This window comes from Amblyomma americanum, chromosome 7 (assembly GCF_052857255.1).
Source record: "Amblyomma americanum isolate KBUSLIRL-KWMA chromosome 7, ASM5285725v1, whole genome shotgun sequence".
NCBI lineage: Eukaryota > Metazoa > Arthropoda > Arachnida > Ixodida > Ixodidae > Amblyomma > Amblyomma americanum.
In genome coordinates this window covers 54,357,108-54,378,522 of record NC_135503.1, presented here as the reverse complement: position 1 = coordinate 54,378,522, position 21,415 = coordinate 54,357,108, and the positions used below count along the sequence as shown (strand labels likewise).

The following is a 21,415-nucleotide window of genomic DNA, read 5'->3' as shown; positions in this document are numbered from 1 at the left end:
ACCAATGAGTGACCACTGTGCAATATATTTCAATTAGAGCCCCCATTAGCGTAAAAAGTGTCCGCGTTGGCGGCGTGTGAAGCCTCGGGGGGAGAGGAAGCAAATCGGAGAGAGAGAAAAGACGAGAGGAGAGGAGGGAGGTGAGAGGGAGCAAGTGGAGAGAAGGGGAGTCGGTGGGAGGCGACGGGTAACGAGGGGGAAACCGCGGTCGCCAATCACAGTGAAGGGGCGCAGCACACTGCTGGATTGCGTTGGGCGAGTGGAGAGGGTGTATGACGTGTCACACGGTGACTGACGAACTGCATCGCGCCAGCCGCAAACGTCAAGGGCAAACAAATGCTCACGCATACTTTGCCGCGCGAAAGACATTGATCATCTGCGACTTTATTCGGCCGATGCACAGTATTTGAAATCTCAATCTTACCGTTTTGCCCATTTCCACAGCTTACCATAGCTCGTACAAGCGCGGTCGCAATGAATAGCCGCGAAGCACTTTCGATATGGCCCAAGTCCTATGACAGTGGAAGCCGTGTGCAAATGAAACGCAGTGGGCGCGCGCCTGCCCGCATACGTGCATGTGACAGTTTTATTCAGCTGCCTCCCCTCGGCAGCATTGAGTTGTCGCTAACCTACTCCGAGACCCCCGTGACCTCGTTCGCGACAAGAGGGACTCCTTCGACAGCTCGTGCGAAGGCTTCTCGTCCTCTCGCTGTCGTCACTTTACCCCATGAGCTGGACTGCGTTTCCCCTGTCGTCCCTTTGGAGGCACCGGCGACACGTCACATCATACGTCGTTTGACCCAGTCAAGAACGTCACAGGACACGTTAAGAATGCAGCGGAAAGCTCCACGAACAGCTGCTAAACTGTGGACCTCTCGGACGCCTCGTCAGGTTCAGTCCAGCACAGTACAAATGTATCTTATTTGATCTTTATTGCGTTTTTATGGAGGAAAAACGCTAAGGAACCCGTGTGCTGTGCGATGTCAGTGCACGTTAGAGATCCCCAGGTGGTCGAAATTATTCCGGAGCCCTCCACTACGGCACCTCTTCTTCCTTTCTTCTTTCACTCCCTCCTTTATGCCTTCCCTTACGGCACGGTTCAGGTGTCCAACGATATATGAGACATTTACTTTCCCCCAAAGCCAATTATTAACCAATTATTATTATTATTCAACATCAGGTGATGTACTGGGTGCACTGGCCTAGACAAGTCTTTTCTGGCTTTTTGCCTGTGCACCCACCATTACCTGTTGAATAAAGATCAAATCAAATCGAATAAGATCAAATCAGTACAAATGTATTATGCTTCGTATCCACATTGAGGCATATCTCACATCGCCACGTTGCCTCCGTACAGTTTGAAGACACTGCAGAGGCTTGAACATCACATTTTTGCACATAAAACACTAAAATTGTTCACAAATGCAGCAAAAAACCACGACGCACACCATAGCCGACGGAACGACAGAAAAATGAACCGCTTGAAGAGAGCAGTTTTGCTTCGCTCAAAACGCAGCGTGTCTTAAGAAACCAAGCAATACACGCCGTGATAATAGTACAGTAAGAAGTCTGAAATGTTTGTGCCAGTCCATTTAAGCCCGCTGTATTCACTCCATAACAGCAAGGCACACTTGTACGGTGCATGTTCACAAAAGCTGTGCACCAGTCTCAGCACCTGCATCTTTACGGCGACTTCAGGGCTACACTCGCAGTTAATGTGGAGGGAGAGCCAATAAACTTACTGAACTGTCATTTAAAATTTGGTTTTCATATTAAACGCTATGATAAGAGCTATATTACATTGAATAGATCGCCTACCTTTGGGGGCGAGTAACACTTATGTACGTATCGTTAACAAAAATGCCATCTGTACAGCTACAAATTACGCAAATTTGAATTAACTTTCGCCAATCCACAGTTTTTAAACATGCATAAAAGAACAACTAGCGCTTGATTTCAAACGCCACATATGCGCCCAATGCACTGTGTGGTACTCGTCATCTTCAGGGGCCGAAAAAGCTGCACGCCCCATCGCCGTTCATGGGAGAGTCGTGCGGGCAGCCGAAGGCGTCCGCGAACGGCCGGAAGTGACGCAACGGGAGATTGCAGCGATGTCTGGAGGCTTCGTTCCCACATACGGCGTGGCAGTAGCTTATGAAGAAAATCTGGTCGTCCTTGAACGTCTCCAGGTAGCGCAGTCTGAAGTCGGTCACCTTTCGCGGGTCGTGCGCCACGGCGTCTTTGTAGGCCGCGAACGCGATCTCCAGAGCCACCAAGGACGGGAACACCTGCGCCACGTCAGCGACCTTGTTTCGCTCAAGCCCTGGTTCGGAAGAATGTTGCAGTTAAGGCGGGATGCAACTCAAGCGCGTACTAGTGCTCTGTCCAAGGAAAGAAACTCTAGCAACGAAAGAATAAACTGAACCTAGGCAGCATACAGTCGCGCACGTAAGCTCACGCATAAAACTATCAGGCCGTCAGCATATGAGGCCGTATTCCGTATTTTCCAAGTTCATTCAATTTCCCCTTGATCATTCAAAGATGCCGTCTATTGACGTCACAGCTGGTAGCTAGCAAGGCAAGTAAATTGTCGACTGTGGTATCAACGCTTTTTAATGTAAAGGCCTTCCAGCAATTATTTTTTGAAGGAGTACACAATTATCTCAAATTTCACTCTTTTTTGAGAGTTCAGCTGCTCCTGCAAAGCAAAAGCGAATCTGGAGAGTAACACACTCCCCTTAAGAGTGCAAGTACTCCCCTGCTAGGCGGTCTCAATAATATTCCTGGCGGCTAGGGAATTTATATTACTCGTGTCGCCAACTTTTGACTGCGGTCTGAACGGTCTTCATGATGATTAAAGAGATACTGGATGCAATGTAGCTAATGAGGCGAAGTTTGTGTTCGCTGCTGAATGCAGTAGGAGAATTGCAGTGATCTAACTGGGCAGTAATTTCCAAACGAGAAGACCAGCAAAAAGAGCCTTATACCACAGAGACTGTAAATTCAGAAACGAGTTTACAGCGTACGTTGAAGACATTTATCACGTGAACAGAAAGCATTTGCGTCCCGTATACCATTCGTAGCAAACAGAAATCAATGCCGCCTAATTCACCGTGACGTCACACATTCACACCAGAATGACACTTCATTTCGAATTTTTCCTACTGAGATTTCGTGGCAAACCACGAAGAGTACGAGCTACTGGGAGTAAAACTGCAGGCTTACACATGCCTTTTCTCATTGTCTCCAGAACGGAGTAAACCACCACACCGAATCACCCACCTGCACCATCCGGTATGCGGAGTGGTTGCCTTCCACGTTTCCCAGCTCGCAGTGCGCCCTGTCAAAGTAGCCGGTCTGGTACCACCAGCGGTTGTTTGCTCCCGTGCTGTCCATACCGGTACCGTGAAGGTCGAAGCTTCTGGCCAGCGGCTCTGCCACGATCGCGCCGAGTCCCGCATAATTGACGGCAAACGTCCCGTTCAGGTAGTAAAGCGGTGGGGCGATCGATCCCAGCGCCACGTCGGCGCGGTTAGCGATGTAAACGTAGGTGGCGTGGCGGTCGCTGGGGAACATTCGCCTGCCGTAGACGTCCGCGAACTGGGACCGCTGGGCACGGAGGGCACGGTAGGAACGCGACGCGCTCAGCAGGTTGCTCACGAATCCCTGCGCCGTATACCGACAATCCAGCCATCATTGTTGAGCTCCTTCAAACGCGTTCAATTGTGCCATTATTCTGAGAACCTGAAAAGAATATAAAGGCTACGACAAGAGAACTTAATGAAGCTTTATGCTAGAAAGCACAATTCGAAGGTTGGCCAGGGGCTGGACCGCCATCTAAAAACATGTTCAAAGGCACGCAGCATCCGAAGAACAGCGCCGGCGCTGAGAGGACCCGCAACAGACAGACGAGGTTCAACGTTTCCAATAATAATAATAATAATTGGTTTTTGGGTGAAGGAAATGGCGCAGTATCTGTCTCACATATCGTTGAACACCTGAACTGCGCCGTAAGGGAAGGGATAAAGGAGGGAGTTAAAGAAGGGAGAAAGAGGTGCCGTAGTGGAGGGCTCCGGAATAATTTCGACCACCTGGGGATCTTTAAAGTGCACTGACATCGCACAGCACACGGGCGCCTTAGCGTTTTTCCTCCATAGAAACGCAGCCGCCGTGGTCGGGTTCGAACCCGGGAACTCCGGATCAGTAGTCGAGCGCCCGAACCACTGAGCCACCGCGGCGGGTACAACAACGTTTCCAGCAAAATGAAGTTTTATCGGATTCGGTCGCTCGAAGTCTTACGCTCCTAGCAGTATTGGAGGATACACTGGGAGTAACCTGGTGGCATCTGATTATGCGAACTGTTGACATTCGGGGATACTGCGCTAGCATGGTTTTGACTGGGCCCCCAAAGGTGAGCAATGTATATGTAGCTCTTCGACTATCACGCTTTCGAAGCCTATCGAGGCCAGCCGGCGTTTCTGACGTAATCTTACTGGTGGCTGGCTGCTCTCAAAGTAGCGGTTGCCATCCTCAGGGCACCAGCTGAAATTGTGCCGCTATTAAGAAACGCTCAACGGTAAACATCGAAATAACAAAATACCGCCCAATTTCCTCAAATGTATCTGGATTATAGCTTAGTTCTCATATTTTTAGCATTATGAAGAGAAGCGCAATAAAATCTAACAGAGAGAAGGTGCCCAAAATAACACCGTCACAACAAACCCTGTAAGGACTAAGATTTCAGTTCACCTAGGAAAAAAAACTGAAAGCATGGTTCTTTAATAGGGGAATACCGTGCTCAGAAAAGAACGCTAAATAAGCAGCTTTCCTTATAAGAAAGGCCCCTTGAATAAACTTCTTGACGGCAACCCTCAACATGAGATTCTTTATTGAGACGTCAGTCATCAAAGCTGCAATATTTCATTGCAATGGTAAAGTGGTTTTCGAAATATTGCTACTTAATAAAATCGGGAAATGTTAGTAGAGCTGTATGGAATGATGTGTAAAATCATCACGTGCAGCATCTTTTCGCTCCTAATATAGAGACCTCGATGAAGTTTAGAGCAAATACTCTATTTAAACTTTATTATTTACAAATAATTTTTTAGAGAGCTTTCACAAACAAGCGAACATCCCGAAAATGTCCTAGTGACGGACACATCCCCAAAGAGCAAACTGGGCGCCCCGTATTCCAGTTACGGAACAACTCTTAACACCCTAGGGCAGCGTTGCTAAAGGTACCCTAAGTCGTCAATTTCGTTCCGGATTAGCCTCGAGTAGCTCTGAACGATGGTACCTATCATGACGCCAGAAAGCAGCACTGCACTGCAGTGTAGAATGCTAAAACAAATTAAAGCTTAATGATTAACAATAATAAATGCAAACGCTCATGTTCTTGGATAGCACTGCATATGCGTTACTCCAAAAAAAAAAAACGGACGATGCTTCAGCAGTCCTTAAGAGTACAATGAGTACAAGATCCCTCCCGCACACGCACTCTTTCTCTTTTCTAGATTCACACAGGGATTACGGGGAGTCTCCATTCCAGTACTGGCGCAGTGGTGCAGGGGATAAGAGATGGCTGCTGCCCAGGCGGGTGGCTATTTGGAACACAGTCACTAGTGGGACTTGCAAGACTCGGGTTGCTCTTCCGTCTATAGCTCCCGTAAGGCCGACTTTTGCACAAACAGTTCTTCGGTATGGTCTTGATGAGAACGGCGTCAGCAAGTCTCGTCAGGAAGCAGCCAGCCTGCCGTAATGGACCACCCGGGTAGGACCCAGGTGTCATCTGGCTCTAATCACCGTGTTTGGCCGCATCAGAGTGCGACCGTCACCGACCCCAAAGAACATTGCGCTTAAGTTTTAGCACAAAGGGCCTCGCTTCCGGTGGCTCTTCGGCGGTCTGACGGGCATTATCCCAAACCGTCGCGAACATGTCTAAAGAACCAGTTCCCGCCGATTTCTCCGACCCCACGTGCCCGCCTTGTGTGTCGGGTGTCATGAAGAACAGGTGTCGGCAACACGTGCGGACCACCACCGGCTGGCCGCCAGAGAACATCACATGCTGACCAACCGCAGTCTGTGTTACATAGAGGACATCCTCCTCTTCATCAAGCCTAACACTTGACGGGGGGTGTGCCCACAAGCGGGAGCGTGAGATTGTGAGCAAAAGTGAACGTCACAGGCCAGTCCTTCCTTGTCCAGGCCGTACTTATCTCATCTAGGGCCTTTAAGGCATGAGAACACTAAAAACTCGTCAACGAGTGTGGCCGAGGGAGACTCTCACGTTTGTTCATGACGTTGTACAAAACGCATATCAACCCAGTCTTCTTTCGCCCATCACTCAACTCCTTCACTCGACGGCACTCCTATCCTGGTCGGAACGGGCGTCGACTTGACCGTGGTTCCGTCAAGCGGCACCTGAACCCCACTTTAACACTGTCTATCCCTCGACCAAAGAGCAGATGCGCACTGCCACGGCAGCCAGGTGGCAATGGCACTGAATTTATTTTAACGAATCTCACTGCCACTTTCCCACGGCGGCAGGTAGGCCCCCTGCTAGGGGGCATGTGGGCCTAGGGGGCAGGTGGGGCACCTAGATCACGTGACCTTGAGGCGTCATCACAACCTGCGCTACGTGGCAGGTGGCAGTTCAATTAATGATTGGCCGTGAGAGGTTCCCCGCGAAGAGCAACCTGGGTCAAACAAGGCTCACCGATGGAAGCACCTGCCATCGCATCTTGCATCTTGAGCATTCCACCTCTGTGCCAGCTGTGGTATTAAGATTCCCAGGGATCTATGAATGCAAAATAGAGAATGACCACCTCTGCATATATGGGCCTAAACCCATTAACACTATCGCACCATATTCTTAAGGCGGAGCTTAAGTGTTCCCTCCAACTTTCCCGTTCAGGCTGCCGCTGACGACGACGACGAAGCCGCGTTTTCTGCTTAACAGGAGTCTAAACGCTGTCTCATTAAAAAATGCGTAAAAAAACTTCAAGCTGGGACATCAAAAACGCCGCTTTGTGTTGCTAGTGAAGCTTACGGCCTGTGTCTTGTTTGCCACAGCGTAGCCATTGGCGAACGCTTGACGCCACGCCTTATCGAAGAACTCGCTGGGCGGCAGCAGAGCCATAGAGAGGCTTTCCAGCTTGCGCAGCGCCGCATTCCGTGGACCATCGTGGATCCAGGAAGACTGGTGCAGTTTCCTGGCAACCGCCGACGCCAGTGTGCGCTCGAAGTAGCTCAGGTGATGCCTGGCGTCTCCAGTACCGAACGTATGGGTCAAGTGCTCGGCCACGCTCAGCAAGCCGAACAGGGATTCGGCGTATTCGAAGCAGCCGTACTTGCGAGCTTTGCCACGGCTTTCGTCGAATGCGAGATCGGGTTTGTTCGCGACAGCCCACAAGTGAGTCTGGACGAATACCCAGGCTAGGCCCACGACCAACAGGTGCTTGCTGTAGGTTTTCAGCAACTTGTCCAAGCGGGCCAGCACGGCAGGGCCGTCGACGACGGTCCAATGCTCGCCACTCCATGTGAACTGCCCCGAGAACTGCTTATTGAACAGCGCCAGCCACGTGCCAGGATCAAGCGAGGAAGTCGCGTTGTCGAGGGCGCGAATCTTGAACCAGACCTGCTCAACGAAAATAAGGCGGACGGGCCAGCGTCAAAAGACCGAACGCCCGTACGTTAAGATACAAACATATAAAAATAAAAAAAATATTGAGTTCTTCCTCGGTTACACAGGAGGACAGCAGAAGAAAGCACCACCTGGCTTCCTGGAGCAGTGCCGAAGATGCTTTGCAAGTTTCCTTCGTGCTGCTACGTGATAGTAGCCTGTCTTGTGTCACTCGTGGATTACCTTTCTCATTTTAGGCTTCTCTTTGCATTTCATAGCCGCACGAACCTTCAGGATGGACCCATAGCGTTTAAACGGCATCCAAATGCTATACTGCATCAGGTACGTTACATTTGCTGAAATTTTAAAGTTTTGGGCATTAGTACCAACACTGCTGAGGTCATATACTGCCTACATAAAAACCAAAAGCCAGGACACAGATAGTTATTTGCATGAAGCTCGCAGTGCATTGAGTGCGCATGTAGTCCCAATGTATTTGTACGTCAGGGTGATCAAGCGAAAGAAAAAAGTTGGGCGAGTTGGTACGTATCCGTTTTCCACAAGAGCGCAGGAAACACGGACATAAGGAGAGAATAGACAACACAAGCGCTGACTTCAACTGAAATTTATTACGGGAAGGGAAGAATACATACATCTTCTAATCTCACAAGAAACAAACAAACGGAATCGGCATACAAGGCGTGAACTAATGCGCACGGGTTCAACAACAAAAACAAAAACACTCTGTCCAGAGGAAGATAACACTTGGACACGTCCTTAGTCGCGCTATCATTCAAGATGGGCACCCTTAAGGAAATCTAGTTAATTATGTGACACCACTACTGAAGGCCGACTGACGCAATTGCCTCCAGGTATATGCATGTGATAGGCTTCCATTATTTCTCTAGTCAAGTGGTCCTTATGTCGTAAAAGAATTGTTGTATCAGATAGTAGTATGCCGATTCCGTTTGTTTTTTGTAAGATTAGAAGATGTATATATTCTTCTCTTGCCGTAAAATTTTAGTTGCGGTCAGCGCTTGTGTTGTCTATTCTCTCCTTTTTTCCGTGTTTTCTGCGCTGTTGTGGATAATGAATGCTCAAGCGAACCTCCCAGGGTCCTTTGAACGTGCCAAGGACAAAGGTAGCGTTATAGGCCGTGCTATAGGAAACGCTGGGCGTTTACGGCACGCACGCAAAAGAAAAAGAAGGAAAATTTTCTTGAACGTTCCCGAATGTGGGCGCTTTTGCAGGCGCATCCCAGCGCAAGGTGGCAAAGCGGTGCGCGCGGACTGACGGTTCGAGATGGTTCGAGTATTCAGTGGGAGGAAAACGCAGCTTAACGCGTGCTGCGGCGCCGACTAACTTTCTCAGCACTGCCGCCCGCTTCTAGATATTTGGGCCTGCTTATTTAAAAGCGTGTTGGGTTACTTTATGCGGTCCTAGGTCGGGTTTCGTGTTGCGAAATAGGCGTGCCCCGGCTTTCGGCAAGCCTTGAAGAGCGAGCGTTGAGCTCAAGTGTAACTTACTGTGTCACCTTAGGCCGCTGAGCATTAAGTGTTCAGTAAGTTTCGGTGGCTGACAGTGAAGCTTTTGTGCCTTCTGTGTTTATCTGTTCCTGTATTGTTTTTGCACTATTATAAAGTCCCAGTTGCTCTGTTCTCCGTGTGTCGTCTGTCCACCGCCTGGCTGCCTGCTACCCGTCCTCCACCAATCAACGTGCACCTCGAGGTAGCGATCTGGAAGTACAGAACCTGATCTTTACTGACAGGATACGTGAAAAAAAGGATACCGAAGTTACAGGGAAGCCAGGCTGTTTTCACAAAATTTATAATCCTCATTTTACGAGATGGACTATTCCTGTCGACCTCCAAAAAAAAAATAAAAAATGGAGCGTTAACTGTTGTGCTATTTGGTAAAGTATAGTGACCGTGCTCGTCGTTTCTTTGTCGTCCTCGTGCTTTTGAGCTAGAGATACGAGTAGAACTGCAAAAGAAGTTCGCCATTTCTTTTTGGTGTTGCTATGTACGCAACTCGTTGCTTCAGGTGTTTTGCGTAAAACAACAAATCATGAAAGAAAGCCAAACGAGCGCATTCACTATTTCGTCAGGAGGCTATACACCGCAGCAGACACAGGACAGAGGGAGGTGTCGACACAGGGCGATCACCTCGCTCTGTCCTGCGTCTGGTGCGGTGTATAGCCTCCTGATGTCTCACCAAGTGGCCTACATATCTACCCTCCTAAGCCACTAGTTCGATACTGTCAGCAACCGTGCATCATTGTCATAGCTATCATCATAATAAGCAGTATCATCATAATGAGCCATAATAAGCAGTATTGCTCCAGCTTTATTACTGGTGCAGTAGACAGCTTCAACAACGTACGTGTCATCCAGACGCAGCCTCCTACCTGCTCGGATTCGTCAGCGACAATGTCCATCTTGGCTGCCAGAATGGCCTCCTCCAGTTCCCGCAGAGTCGTCGCCGAAACGTTCGACTCTTTCACCGATAGCAGCTGGTAGTACATCTGCACGTAGCTCTCGTACTGTGTCTGGTCCACGGACTTGCGGACGCCCTCCTGCCAGACATACCTGAGCTTGCCGCGGCTGAGGACGAGCGCTACCGCAGAGTCCCTGGTGGCGCTAGCGGCGTGCCGCGGCAGCTCCAGCACGCGGACGTCAAAGAGGAAGTTGAGGTTCCAGTTGATGGCCAGGTCCAGCATCAGGTCCAGAGGGTCCACGCCACCGACGGCTGGCTGCGTCTCCTCGGGCCACTCCATGCCGCGCCGCCTGCGGAAATCTCGGAACTCGGCGAGACTGCGCTCTGTCTCGCTGCGCTCCGGGTCGACGCAGCTTTGGAACAGCAGCTGCGCACTGACGCGGGACCCTTCCGCGTTTCTGTCCAATCCGCTGGAGCCTCTGTCGATGGCCCTGCGGTGGTGCGTAGTTCAGCACGAACAGCGAGACTTTGTAACAACCTCTGGGCCGAGCCAGAGACGGCTACGGTTTCCAGCAAGCTCATGAGAGCGCCCGCATCATGGCCCAGACCGACATCAATCCTATGTCCGCACAGTTAAAGGGCACCCACTCCACACCTACGCATTAAATTCCAATTACACTGCAGATGATACGCGGGAGCATTTTTGCGTGGCATACTATGACGTTGACGACTACCGAGACGCCGGTGCTTTATCCTCAGGGAAAGCCCCCGTAATTCTATAAGAAACTGGCGTAATAGCTGTTACAGAAGCAGTAGAAATCGAACTGCGATTAGAAAGCGCAAAAAACATCTGCTGACTGCAAGTAACAAACAAGTGACATTATTCTAATGTTCCGGTGCTACTTCGGCCGCAACGACGCTGACATCGTTTACCCCAAAATTTCTAGTGACACAACAGTCATACACCTGTACCTGCAAAAATGCGCGCTCCTGCCGTTGCTTGCACTGTCCACACCACGCGCTCCCTGATCATACCTGTCGCCTGCCGCACCGATTCCTGTTGCAGAAACGCCTGTTAAACGACGGCGGGCTATGCGTTTGTCAGTCAGCCCCGAGTCGCGTGCTTTGTTACCAGCCTCTACGCTGCACATGAGTCCAGCGGTGGCGACTACTCAATATTTGCAAGTAGAACCGAAGCAGCGAACTCTTTACTCAACCGCTGAGGCCGCACCATTTATTTCTCCATCCGTATTCTCCCATTTCAGAGCAACTATGAGACCCTGAACCTGAGAGGTGACTTGTAGTTGTCTCTTCCAACATGCCACCCCTTTATGAGACGAAAGCGCCCTCCGCCGCTGCGACGGAGACTAAATACAAAATCGCTTGTATGCTGTGCGATGTCAGTGCACATAAAGAACCCCAGGCGGTCGAAATTAATCGGGAGGCCTACACAGTGGCGTTTTTCATAGTACATACCCAACTGAAACGAATCCGTATGAGCAAGTATGAAAAACTTATAGATTCTGTATATTCCATATCGCGCGTACGGCGAACAAACGGATTCCATGCAGTCAATACGGAGGTCCATGTGGAACTTACGGATTCTATACGGCGGTACGGACGGCTGCATGCGGAGTGCATACGGGCGTCATACGGTTTTTACGGACCATAATGGAGCTTGTAAGGCAGATATGGACGTCTACGTGCGGAACATACGGATTCTTTCCTGACATCATACAACCCATACGCACAACGTTTGCATGGTTGATGCGGACATGTACGTCACATACGGAAACTGCACCATATGAACAGAGACATATGGAAGATATGCAGTTTATATTCACTGGAAGTTGACGATCGACAGCCCAACGTTTTTGACAAGGGCACGCCAGTGCGTGACTCGAATGTACGTTTGAACATCTGCCCTTATTTTCCCAGGCTCCTGCCCACAAAAAATTTTACAACGTTTCGATGGCGGTGATAGCTGCACTCGACCGGCGACGTCGAAGATCAGAATCACTGGCGCTGTCGGTCGCGCTCAGTGTTCAGGTGACAGAGAACTTTCGTCATAGAGCACATGAAGAGCTGATAGGAATAGAACTCGAATGTCTTGGAATGTTGCGCGCGATTACGATCGTTCCCAGGCAGCATCTCGATTGTGTAGCAAGAAAAATGATAAGGCCCCCCGTTAGAGCGCCGGCGAGGAACAAACACCCAGGCGAAAAAATCCCAAACCGGTTCCAGCCGCTTCTAGCTGGAAACTGGGTTATGGAACAATTCCTAGCTGGAACCAGTTGCCTTTCTGGTTCCAGCAGGAAAAACCAAAGAAAATTGTAAGGTACAGCCAGGAGCATGCAAGCCGAGCGATAGCTTTCGGCCGCTGAGTGCGTTACGCAGCCAAGCGTAAACACTAAGCATTTTTTTTTTACCTGAGGTTCTTTAACGTAAGCTGACATTGCACAACACACGGGCGCACCCAACTGCTAGCTATATCCATCAAAAAGCGGCCGCCGCAGTCAGGATTTAATCACGCGCGACCTTGGGATCAGCAGCTGAACACCACTAATGCGACTGTCACACATTTTGCCGGGTCCCAAAGAAGCATTCATCCGATATGCTTTGAAAGAGAACTAAAGACACAGCAAAAAATAAGAAAAATACAAATAGTATTTGTCCGTTGACGCACAAAATATGATAATCCCACTGAATCAGATATGATCACGATGGAAACAAGGACTACATTTTTGCGTACTCACAGGCTCTGATGAGATGCTCCCTCGACAGAAAATCTGAAATACTGTTGTACTTGCTTAGAGCAACAACCTCCCAGGGATGTATATAGGCATCTCTTGTAGGTTAAACCCGACATACGATGCTATAGCAGCATCGACAAGGCTACCAGCATACAAGCAACTACCCTACATAGACACACGCCGCAAAAGGTAATTTGTTCCCCACTGAGATAGGAAGTGTAGGGAGTGTATTCTTTCACCGTGGCGTAGGGGCTGCGTACCTGAGGTACATCCTTTCGACGAGCGACTGCGGCGGCCTCTCCTGTCCAGGCTTGCCGCAGGCGAAGTCGTAGAAGTCGTGGCACGGATCGGCCAGCCTGTTGAGCGTGCTGAGGAGCTCGGTAGCGTGCGCCATGCAGTCCTCGGTCTGGCAGACGTTCATGCGCTGCACGTGGTCCTTGATGAACAGCAGGTAGGCGAAGAGGAGCGCCGACGCCACCACCAGGACGGCTATGGACAGGCACCTGCCCGTGCGCCACAGCTGGTCGCGGGTGACGGCCGAGATGCGCCGGCTGCTCTCTTCCTGCGGCGAGGGGAACGCATCACGGGGCACTCCTTACGCGTCGGTGTATACCGAGAGGGTAACGCAATTCGGCTTCTTTTTCAAAGCTCGTTGCCCCTTCATCAGAGGATTGGAGTGCTTCCAGAAGGGTCAAAACCTCTCAGCGCATATAGGAAAACGAGAAGGGTTGACATTATTTTACGCTTCTATTAAGCATTTCCTATGCAAAACTATTATCCCCTCGTTACATAGCCATTGCTGCCATAAGCTACGACGCGGCCGTGTTTGATCTAACCTAACCTGAACTAACCCAACCCAACCTAACCTATGTCATCGTCAACAACACTGGCCGTCGTCAGCTCTAGATGACTACCTAAGTTCTCCCCATTGGGTCGGACAGTTGTGCGGGTCGATGCCCTAGCTTGAGGAAATGGAACAAAACTAACCTGAGACTGGGATCTTGAATTGGTCAACGTATGAAAACTCTGAACTTCCAACTTGAGATTAAGGTGACCGTTAAATTGCATTGCATATCATCACCAGAGACAGCGCAGTATTTGCCCCCAGCGCCAAAACGAGCACAAAGATGGAGTATATAAGAGAAAAGGAGTAAGTACTCCTTACTGCCTGACCCAAGCACAGCCTTGCGGTTGAACAGGAAAGCTGTAGAGCTTTCACAGAAACTGCGTCGTTGAATAAACATTCAACCTCGTGTCTGGGGATCGAACCCGGGACTACTGCCGGCTCCAGGTAGTCGCTATATGTACTAAGGTAACCAGGGATGCTATCAGATGGCAGGGAGAGGCCCAAATGATCAAGAGCTCTTGGTGGTAACGGTGCCCCCGAGGTAGAATAGAAATAAAGGAGTACCGTTACTCCCTAGCAGTCCTGGGCAGCTTAGCCAGGTGCATCGACTTTCCTGGACATGCGCTGGTCCTGGGTTCGGCTCCCGGATCAGTGCGGATTTTTCGTCAAGGAAGAACCTTCTGTGAAAGCTGTGTAGCTTTACCTTTCGTACATCTGTACTACTACGTTTGAGTGGAAGCAAGTGAGTAATTACTCCACTATTTAAAATCTACTCCACTTTGAGGGATTCTCCTAAATATAGTGGATGAATAGGAGAGCTCGAGAATACAAGAGATGCAACTGCCTTCTTTTCGTTCTATTAATACCTTTTCGGACAACCTGAACGTCTGGACCTTAAGATATTTCGTATACTGGCGGCAGTATATAATCAAGCAGCGAAGCAACGGTACTCTTTCAACAAAAAATAAAAATGGAGTAGGTATCCTTTAGCGCACTCCCGTTTATAAAAGGGAGTCCACTAGAAGACAGCTTACTACGTTTTCCTCCCATATAGGCGCATTCGTGATTAGAGTGTTGCGTGAATGCGCTGTCAACGCGGTGACGGCAAGGTGCAGCACAGTGCTGATCGCTGTAACGGCCTTGTGTCGGAATCTTTTTCGCAGCTCACTTAAAAAGGTAGGATGCATGATACCTTTGTGGAGCAGCAGCGCCGGCAACTGTGATACTTTGAGAAGACTTGAAGGCGACCTTAAGGCATCGATTGCGTCGTTCCCTTCCTTTATGTTCTGCGTTTGTGGCTGGGTTTGCGCCTTGCACAACCGGGATCTTCAGCTGCAGCCAATATCGTCTTTGGCGCAAAAATTCCCCTCATTTCCCTCCTAATACTCACATGAAAAATTTTGTGAATCTGACATCAATTAACACAAAGGGTAATAATCATCATTATACAAGGGGTTCAGGTAAGCTCGCCACTAACTTTTTAAAATCGACTTTTTGAGTAAATATAAGCTTGCCGCGGCATAGTACTAACGAGTTGGCGGACGTTAGAAAATTGGTGAATCATGTTAACTAGCACAGCCAGCCGCGTTAGTTTTTAGAATTTTGAAAACGCGATTACTCTCGCCGCTGTGGCTCATTAATCACACAATTAGAAAACCGCACGCCTGTGGAGAGCGCAAAGCGACGTCCATCAAATAGCGCCACTCCGTGGTGCACGTGCGACATGACATTAGAATCTTTTAGAATAGGGTGATCCTATTGGCTAGGGGAGTACGAGAATAGCGGGGCGCCAGTGTGTAGGCGCGTAACAATAACACCCGTCCCATGTTATTGTCGGTGGCCTGTGCACTGGCGCCCGTTATTCCTGGGTGTCCATCATCGATTTGATCACATTATCCTAAATGTCTATATTAATTAAGTCGAAACAGCGCGAACTGAAGCTGGGACGAAGACACACAGCAGTGGAAAAATGGAACACAAAAGCTCAACAGCGCTTGGTCAATCGTTTTTAGGGGAATCCCCCAAGGCGGAGTAAATTTGTAATATGGGAGTAATTACTCATTGGCATCCACCCGAACGCAGCCATACGGTTACAAAGGAAAGCTACACAGCTTCCTCAGAAACTTCGCAATTAAAAAAAGATTCGTCCTGGTCCGGGGTTCGAACCCGGGACCACCGCTTCACCGGAGCAGTCGCTCTACCAACTGAGCTAACCGGGACGGCAAGCTTATGGTAGGGCGAGAGCGAATTGATCATTAACTCGAAGTGGGAACAGTGTTGGTCAAATGTTTTTTTAGGGGAATCCCCCAAGGTGGAGTAAACTTTTAAAAAGGGAGTAATTACTCATTGGCATTTACCCGAACGCGCCCGAACTCAACAGCGCTTGTTCTTGTGTGTCTTGCTTGGTCCCATCAATTACCGCTGTTTCTACTCAACGGATTACCATCTCGCCCTAGCTTCTGTTGTAGCAGGTAACGTTCTCTGACGCTTAATACGGTGTGGATTTGGACCAGTTTGTAATACACTGTTCACGCAAAGTGCGCGGAAAATGACCAGGGTGAAGGCGATCGAGAAAAGACACAGACAGCTGTGCTTACCATTTCCACACTACGCACCTTTCTGTTGAGCGTCCGTCCCGGTGCGCGGGGCACTGTGTACAAAACCCACAGTACCTCCTCGCATTACTCTCCCTAGCCGCCCCTTTTGCGTTTTACAAGTTGGTCAAAATTTAGCGATGGCCCTTCTCCGCCTTGACAACAATATTACTGGACACACTGCAAACGTGAGGCGTAATTAAGGCGGCACCCGCCGTTGTGAACGAGCAGTACGTTGACATAACTGAAGGGAAAGCCACAACCGAGCAAAAGCAAATCATTGCTTTAAGGTCACCCGCATTGCAGTCGCAACAACAGTAATCGTTGATATAGTGTGGCACTCACAGTTATCTTCGGCGGCGAAGACAGGAATCCTGGCCGCTTGCGCTTGCGCGTCCTGGAGTCCCCGCTCTTGACCTGTGACACAAGCGCCAATGGGAAGATGTGGGTCTAACTGTTGTAGTATTCAATGGCGAGTGCACGTGGAAGGCATCGATATACCTAGAAAAAAAAACTGCCACCTTTCTTCAGCGCCACTAAGTGACAGCGATAACTGTTCGAGGTAAGCGGTGGCCTGGACTTAATTTATGCTTCAAGGCTCAAGTTCGAGCCACCTGGCATAAAGGTTCGCTGGTGTGAAGTGCTTCGGAGGGAACTGGACAAGTTTGTTTACATTTTCACATGTTGAGAAGTAAGACAAGGAGCTCTCTGTACACGACAACAATGTATTCGTTTAATTGCGAAACCATTCTCTGTGGCATGTGAAGGGTTGGAATATTAGGATGAATGCATATTCATCGATGAAGCTCAGTAACGAGTGATGGTGAGCCTCCAGTGTTCCAAATCAGGAGGCCCGGTCGGGTGGAAGCCCTTTGCCTTGAAGGTTGCGAAGACATAGGGACTGAGGTTAACGCCATACCTAGGGACGAGCTGAGTGTTAGGTTCGCTCAAAGGGGTTGGACAGAAGTTCCCGAAAGCGGGACATGGGTTCATGATTGCGAACTCCTGGTAAGCAGTTATTTTAAGCGCCCTCAATATTATGCTCTCTTTGCCGAGTGAACTGATGAAGGGTGGTGATTTGGACTTGTTGGTTCATCACAGAAGATGAAATTTGCAGCGCAAAAAAAGCGCACGGACGACAGAAGAAACACAAGCACAAGCGCTGACTTGTGCCAAGGATTTGAAACTTTTCAATTTCTGCGAAATCGGTCCATCAGTTGGCTGCATCTTTCGGCACAGGCCACATAGGGAGGCAGTTCGAGTACGTCACTCAGTTATTCAAGTAGAGTGTGAGAACACGCGAGTGCACTGCAGCGACGATGCTTGTCTGCCGAACGGACCTCCCCCGTTGTCCAGCTAGGTATCCATCTCAAAGAGAGGAAAACGCGTTGCCGCTCCTTCGTGATGGGGCGTTGTTCCCCTATATGCAGCACACCGGGAACCTGTTCTCTCGAACTTTGAATGAGCGGAATAAGCCGTGCTGTCCCTTTGAACGCTAGGCTTCTTTGTGTCTGATCCGTAGTGACTGTGCCTTGACGGGACAATTAGTCACCGAGGCATTCATTAAGCCCCAATGAAGCCCTATGTATACGTGGTGACAATGACCTCACCTCACTGATTGCGGCTAAAAGATGGCTCCTCGGAGTCCCAACATTGAATGCTGGCGTGCCGGTTTTAAAAGAATGAATGGACGGCCAGTTGATGCACCATGTTTGGAACGTTAGGACCAGCATAATGCGCCCTAGGCGAATGCGAATGACAGTGGCTAAACTAACAATTTAGTCCTGTGCACTAATTGGCCTTTTATGCTGATACTATCTTTGTATACACGTTGCCGATATTAAGAACATACGTCTCCTTTTTCCCTTCCCCCTACTTCAAGGCTCGCACGTACTTAGCCCATCTGAATTACGCGACCTGAATAGAATACACTTTCTAGAGCTATCCCTAGCTGCGTGGATAACTGGGGTGAGCAAAGACTTGTGCATTTTTATAATCCAACTATTGCTTCGCTCTGCGATTTGCACTCGGGGAGCTATGCCTGGTGCTCCGTCGATGGCGCCCTCGACATGACATGCCAGCCATAAAAACTGAGGCCTCGACCTTATAAACGGACTTATATGGGGTCAAAGTGGCTCCTTGGCCTGAAATTGAGGCGAAGCAAACTGTTCTCATAAAAAAAAAGCTTTCTTAGCAAAAGAAAACAGTGAGTGCGATCGACTGTGTACAAGTTTTATTATTTTTTCTTTTTCAAAGAGCGTAGACTACTGCGTCGGCAGCTGACAAAATCATCATCATCATCAGCACTATAATCATAATCAGCCAGACAACCCGCAATGCAGGGCAAATGCCTCTTCCATGTCTCTCCAAATAGCCCTGTCCTTTGCCAGCTGCGCCCACCCTATCCCCGAAAACTTCCTAATCTCATCCGCCCACCCAACCTTCTGCCGCCGCCTGCTACGCTTGCCTTCTCTTGGAATCCACTCTGTTACCCTTAAGGACCAGCGGTTATCCTGCCTTCGCAGTACATGCTCTGCCCGAGCCCAATAGGCCAGCTGACAAAATAGCCGACGCAAAATGTTGCCGGTAGTCGACCTTCACGGACAGCCTGAGATCAGGATGCTGATGTCAAAATATTCTCCCGCAGCCTATTGCACTGTGAGCCTATTGCACTTGCAGTCGCCATCGCACCTGACACCTCAAAAGTGCCGGCAGCCAGCAACGCAACCTAACCTAACCTAACCTAACCTAACCTAACGTAACCTACATAAAGGAACAAAACCAGAGATTTGTATGCTCGATTACCACGCATCCAGCACCTGAAAATTGCCGGCAGCCAGCAATCAAACCTAACCTAAGCTGCCGCCAAATTTTAGTCCGGGCTAGTTTGTCGGCAGCCGTCACAGCAGCCTCGTCCGAATTCAAAACCTGAAAATGCTGGTAGCCTACCATCTAGCCTAAGCTAAGAAAACCTAAACCAACAGACCATCACCAACTGGTACTTGAGCGCGCAGACGGCGACGTAAGTACCACGAATGCAGCGTACCGCTGTCACGTGACTGCAACCAGCCAATCAGACAACACCGCTAGCATTCTTGGGATATTCTTCCAAGTGCGGGCGAGATATCCACTTCTTAACTCAATCCACGGGGACGGCGGTTTCCTTCGGACCCGATTCCGTTCTTACAGTTTCATGAGTTGGCCGCTTCAGCTCTGAAACGCTTGCTTGTCAGCTCTAGCAGCGGGATACAAGTTAGAAGGCCGAACGCTAGAAGCCATGCGACAGGAACGCAGGGACGGCCGACCCACTCACGCTGCTGTCGCTGCGTCGGGCTGGCTTTCCCAGTGTGTCCTCCGAGCGAACGGCTGGCTCGGCCACCGCGGGCCCCGGTGGCGTCGGCTGCTGGCCAGCTGGACAGTCTTCTCCTTCTGGCGGCTGTCCGTTCTGGCTGCCCGAATCCATGGTGTGATTCGCGACTCGCCGTTGGGGTAACAAGAGTCAAGCAGAACGAACAGCCTTCTTCTGTGGATTCCGCCTACGTCGCGCGCCACGTGCACAGGCGCATGGCTTCTTCTTCTTCTTAGCACATGGCACATACCCACATGGGGGAATTGGCCAAGGTGTAGTGGCATGAACAAGGAAATTTCCATAGGAGATTACGACGAAATTTTAGCACCAAGCGTGAATTTTGTAAAAAATGTATCAATAAAAACAATTGAAGAATATTTAAAGTAAAATAACTTACAGCGTTTTGGTGAAAAAATAAGAGCTCGAAGAATTTTAAAAGAATTACCAAATCAACCTACCAGTTGCAATTATGTAATCGTGGAGAATCCCACAAATTGAACCCGATGCAAATCCTTTGGCGCTCGCATCGAACGATAATAACACCGGAGAGTGAATAAACTTTATTGCTCTAATAAAGGAGTCTTGCTGCTTGCCCGAAGATTGCCGATGTCTTCCAGGCTGAGCGTGGTTGGCGCCCCTAGTCCAAGGCACCACTGTCCCTGGCCATCCGGCATGCGTGGCTCACTAGGCCTCTTTGGACCTTGAGCTGGCTGCTGGTTAGCCGGTCCTCCCACTGCTCCGCATTTGGCTCTTTGTTACCTCGGAAAGCTACATTGTGTATGCATTCCCATGTGTGATATGATACAGTGTGGGGGTTGCCCCGCACCGACATGTATCCCTAACTGCGGAAACCTGGAAGTCGCCAGCAGGCTAAAATTCGGGACATGGCTGTTTCTTCGTCCTCTTTCTCCCCGCCTCATCTAAGTAGAAGAATACGTTATTAGATGTGGTAGTGGTATTTTATCTCATGGCTCTTCGTTTTGGTCTAGCATCAATACTTGGTGCATATCTTCTGCTAAAGTTAGCTCGTCTGCAATAATTGCGCCAAGAGTCAGGCTCACGTGACCGAAGGCAAGCCTCCCCTATCGCGAGACGCACACACCGTCGCCCGCAGTTCTCTCGACAGAACGCACAACTCTCGCCGAACCTTGATCCGCTGGCACACAGCAGCATCAACAGCAGTCACAAAAAAAAAAGGCCACAAATGGGCTTCTACCGCACGGGGCGGATTTAGGGTTGTTTGACGGCGGAACTTATTTCTGATCCGTCAAGGTAACTTTCCGGCCCAGGACCCTTTGCCCAAGCATCTCACCCTAGCAGAGCCGAGCACCAGGCCGGGGGAAATCTTGTACCCATTCAAAAACCGGTGGGTACCCGGCGGCACTGGGGATCTAACCCAGCACCTCCCGAACCCTAACCTAAGCAACCCTAAATCCGCCTCGTGCGTTAGAAGCCCAACTTGTGCCCCACAGAGGGTATAGTGCACACGAGCATCCTCGAAAGTGTTTGTTCCTTGTCGATATATAAAGCGGCGATCGATGTCCTGGTTCGCTGTGAAAATAGTGCATTTTCAAAAGTAAATCGGACACGAATAACGCACTTTTGCTGCCGAATCGGTTACGAATAAGGATGCTAAAAGCTGACTCGAACAGCAATAGAATCGAACCGAATCGAATACGAATATGTTTGCCAACATTTACTACTCTTGCAAATATTGGTACAGAAGGATTAGTCACCCTAAACAGCGAATTGCTAGCGGCAGCGCTGTGGCGCAGCGCTTTATCTTATGAAATTATAGCTAGAACTGTCAAAAGG

General features: G+C 49.6%; 1 protein-coding gene and 1 non-coding gene across 2 annotated transcripts; both read right to left on the bottom strand.

The window, feature by feature from the left end:
• Nucleotides 1-2,003: 2,003 nt before the first annotated feature.
• Nucleotides 2,004-19,714, bottom strand: LOC144097698 (neprilysin-11-like). Its single transcript, XM_077630343.1, has 7 exons — nt 19,565-19,714; nt 16,597-16,668; nt 13,071-13,372; nt 10,029-10,548; nt 7,049-7,636; nt 3,283-3,666; nt 2,004-2,288 (listed from the first exon to the last, which is right to left on the bottom strand). The coding sequence occupies exons 1-7, from the start codon at nt 19,712-19,714 to the stop codon at nt 2,004-2,006; spliced, it is 2,301 nt and encodes a 766-aa protein (XP_077486469.1).
• On the bottom strand, nt 15,803-15,876 carry TRNAT-GGU (transfer RNA threonine (anticodon GGU)). The gene has a single exon. It is a non-coding gene; the product is annotated as a tRNA-Thr (tRNA).
• Nucleotides 19,715-21,415: the final 1,701 nt, after the last annotated feature.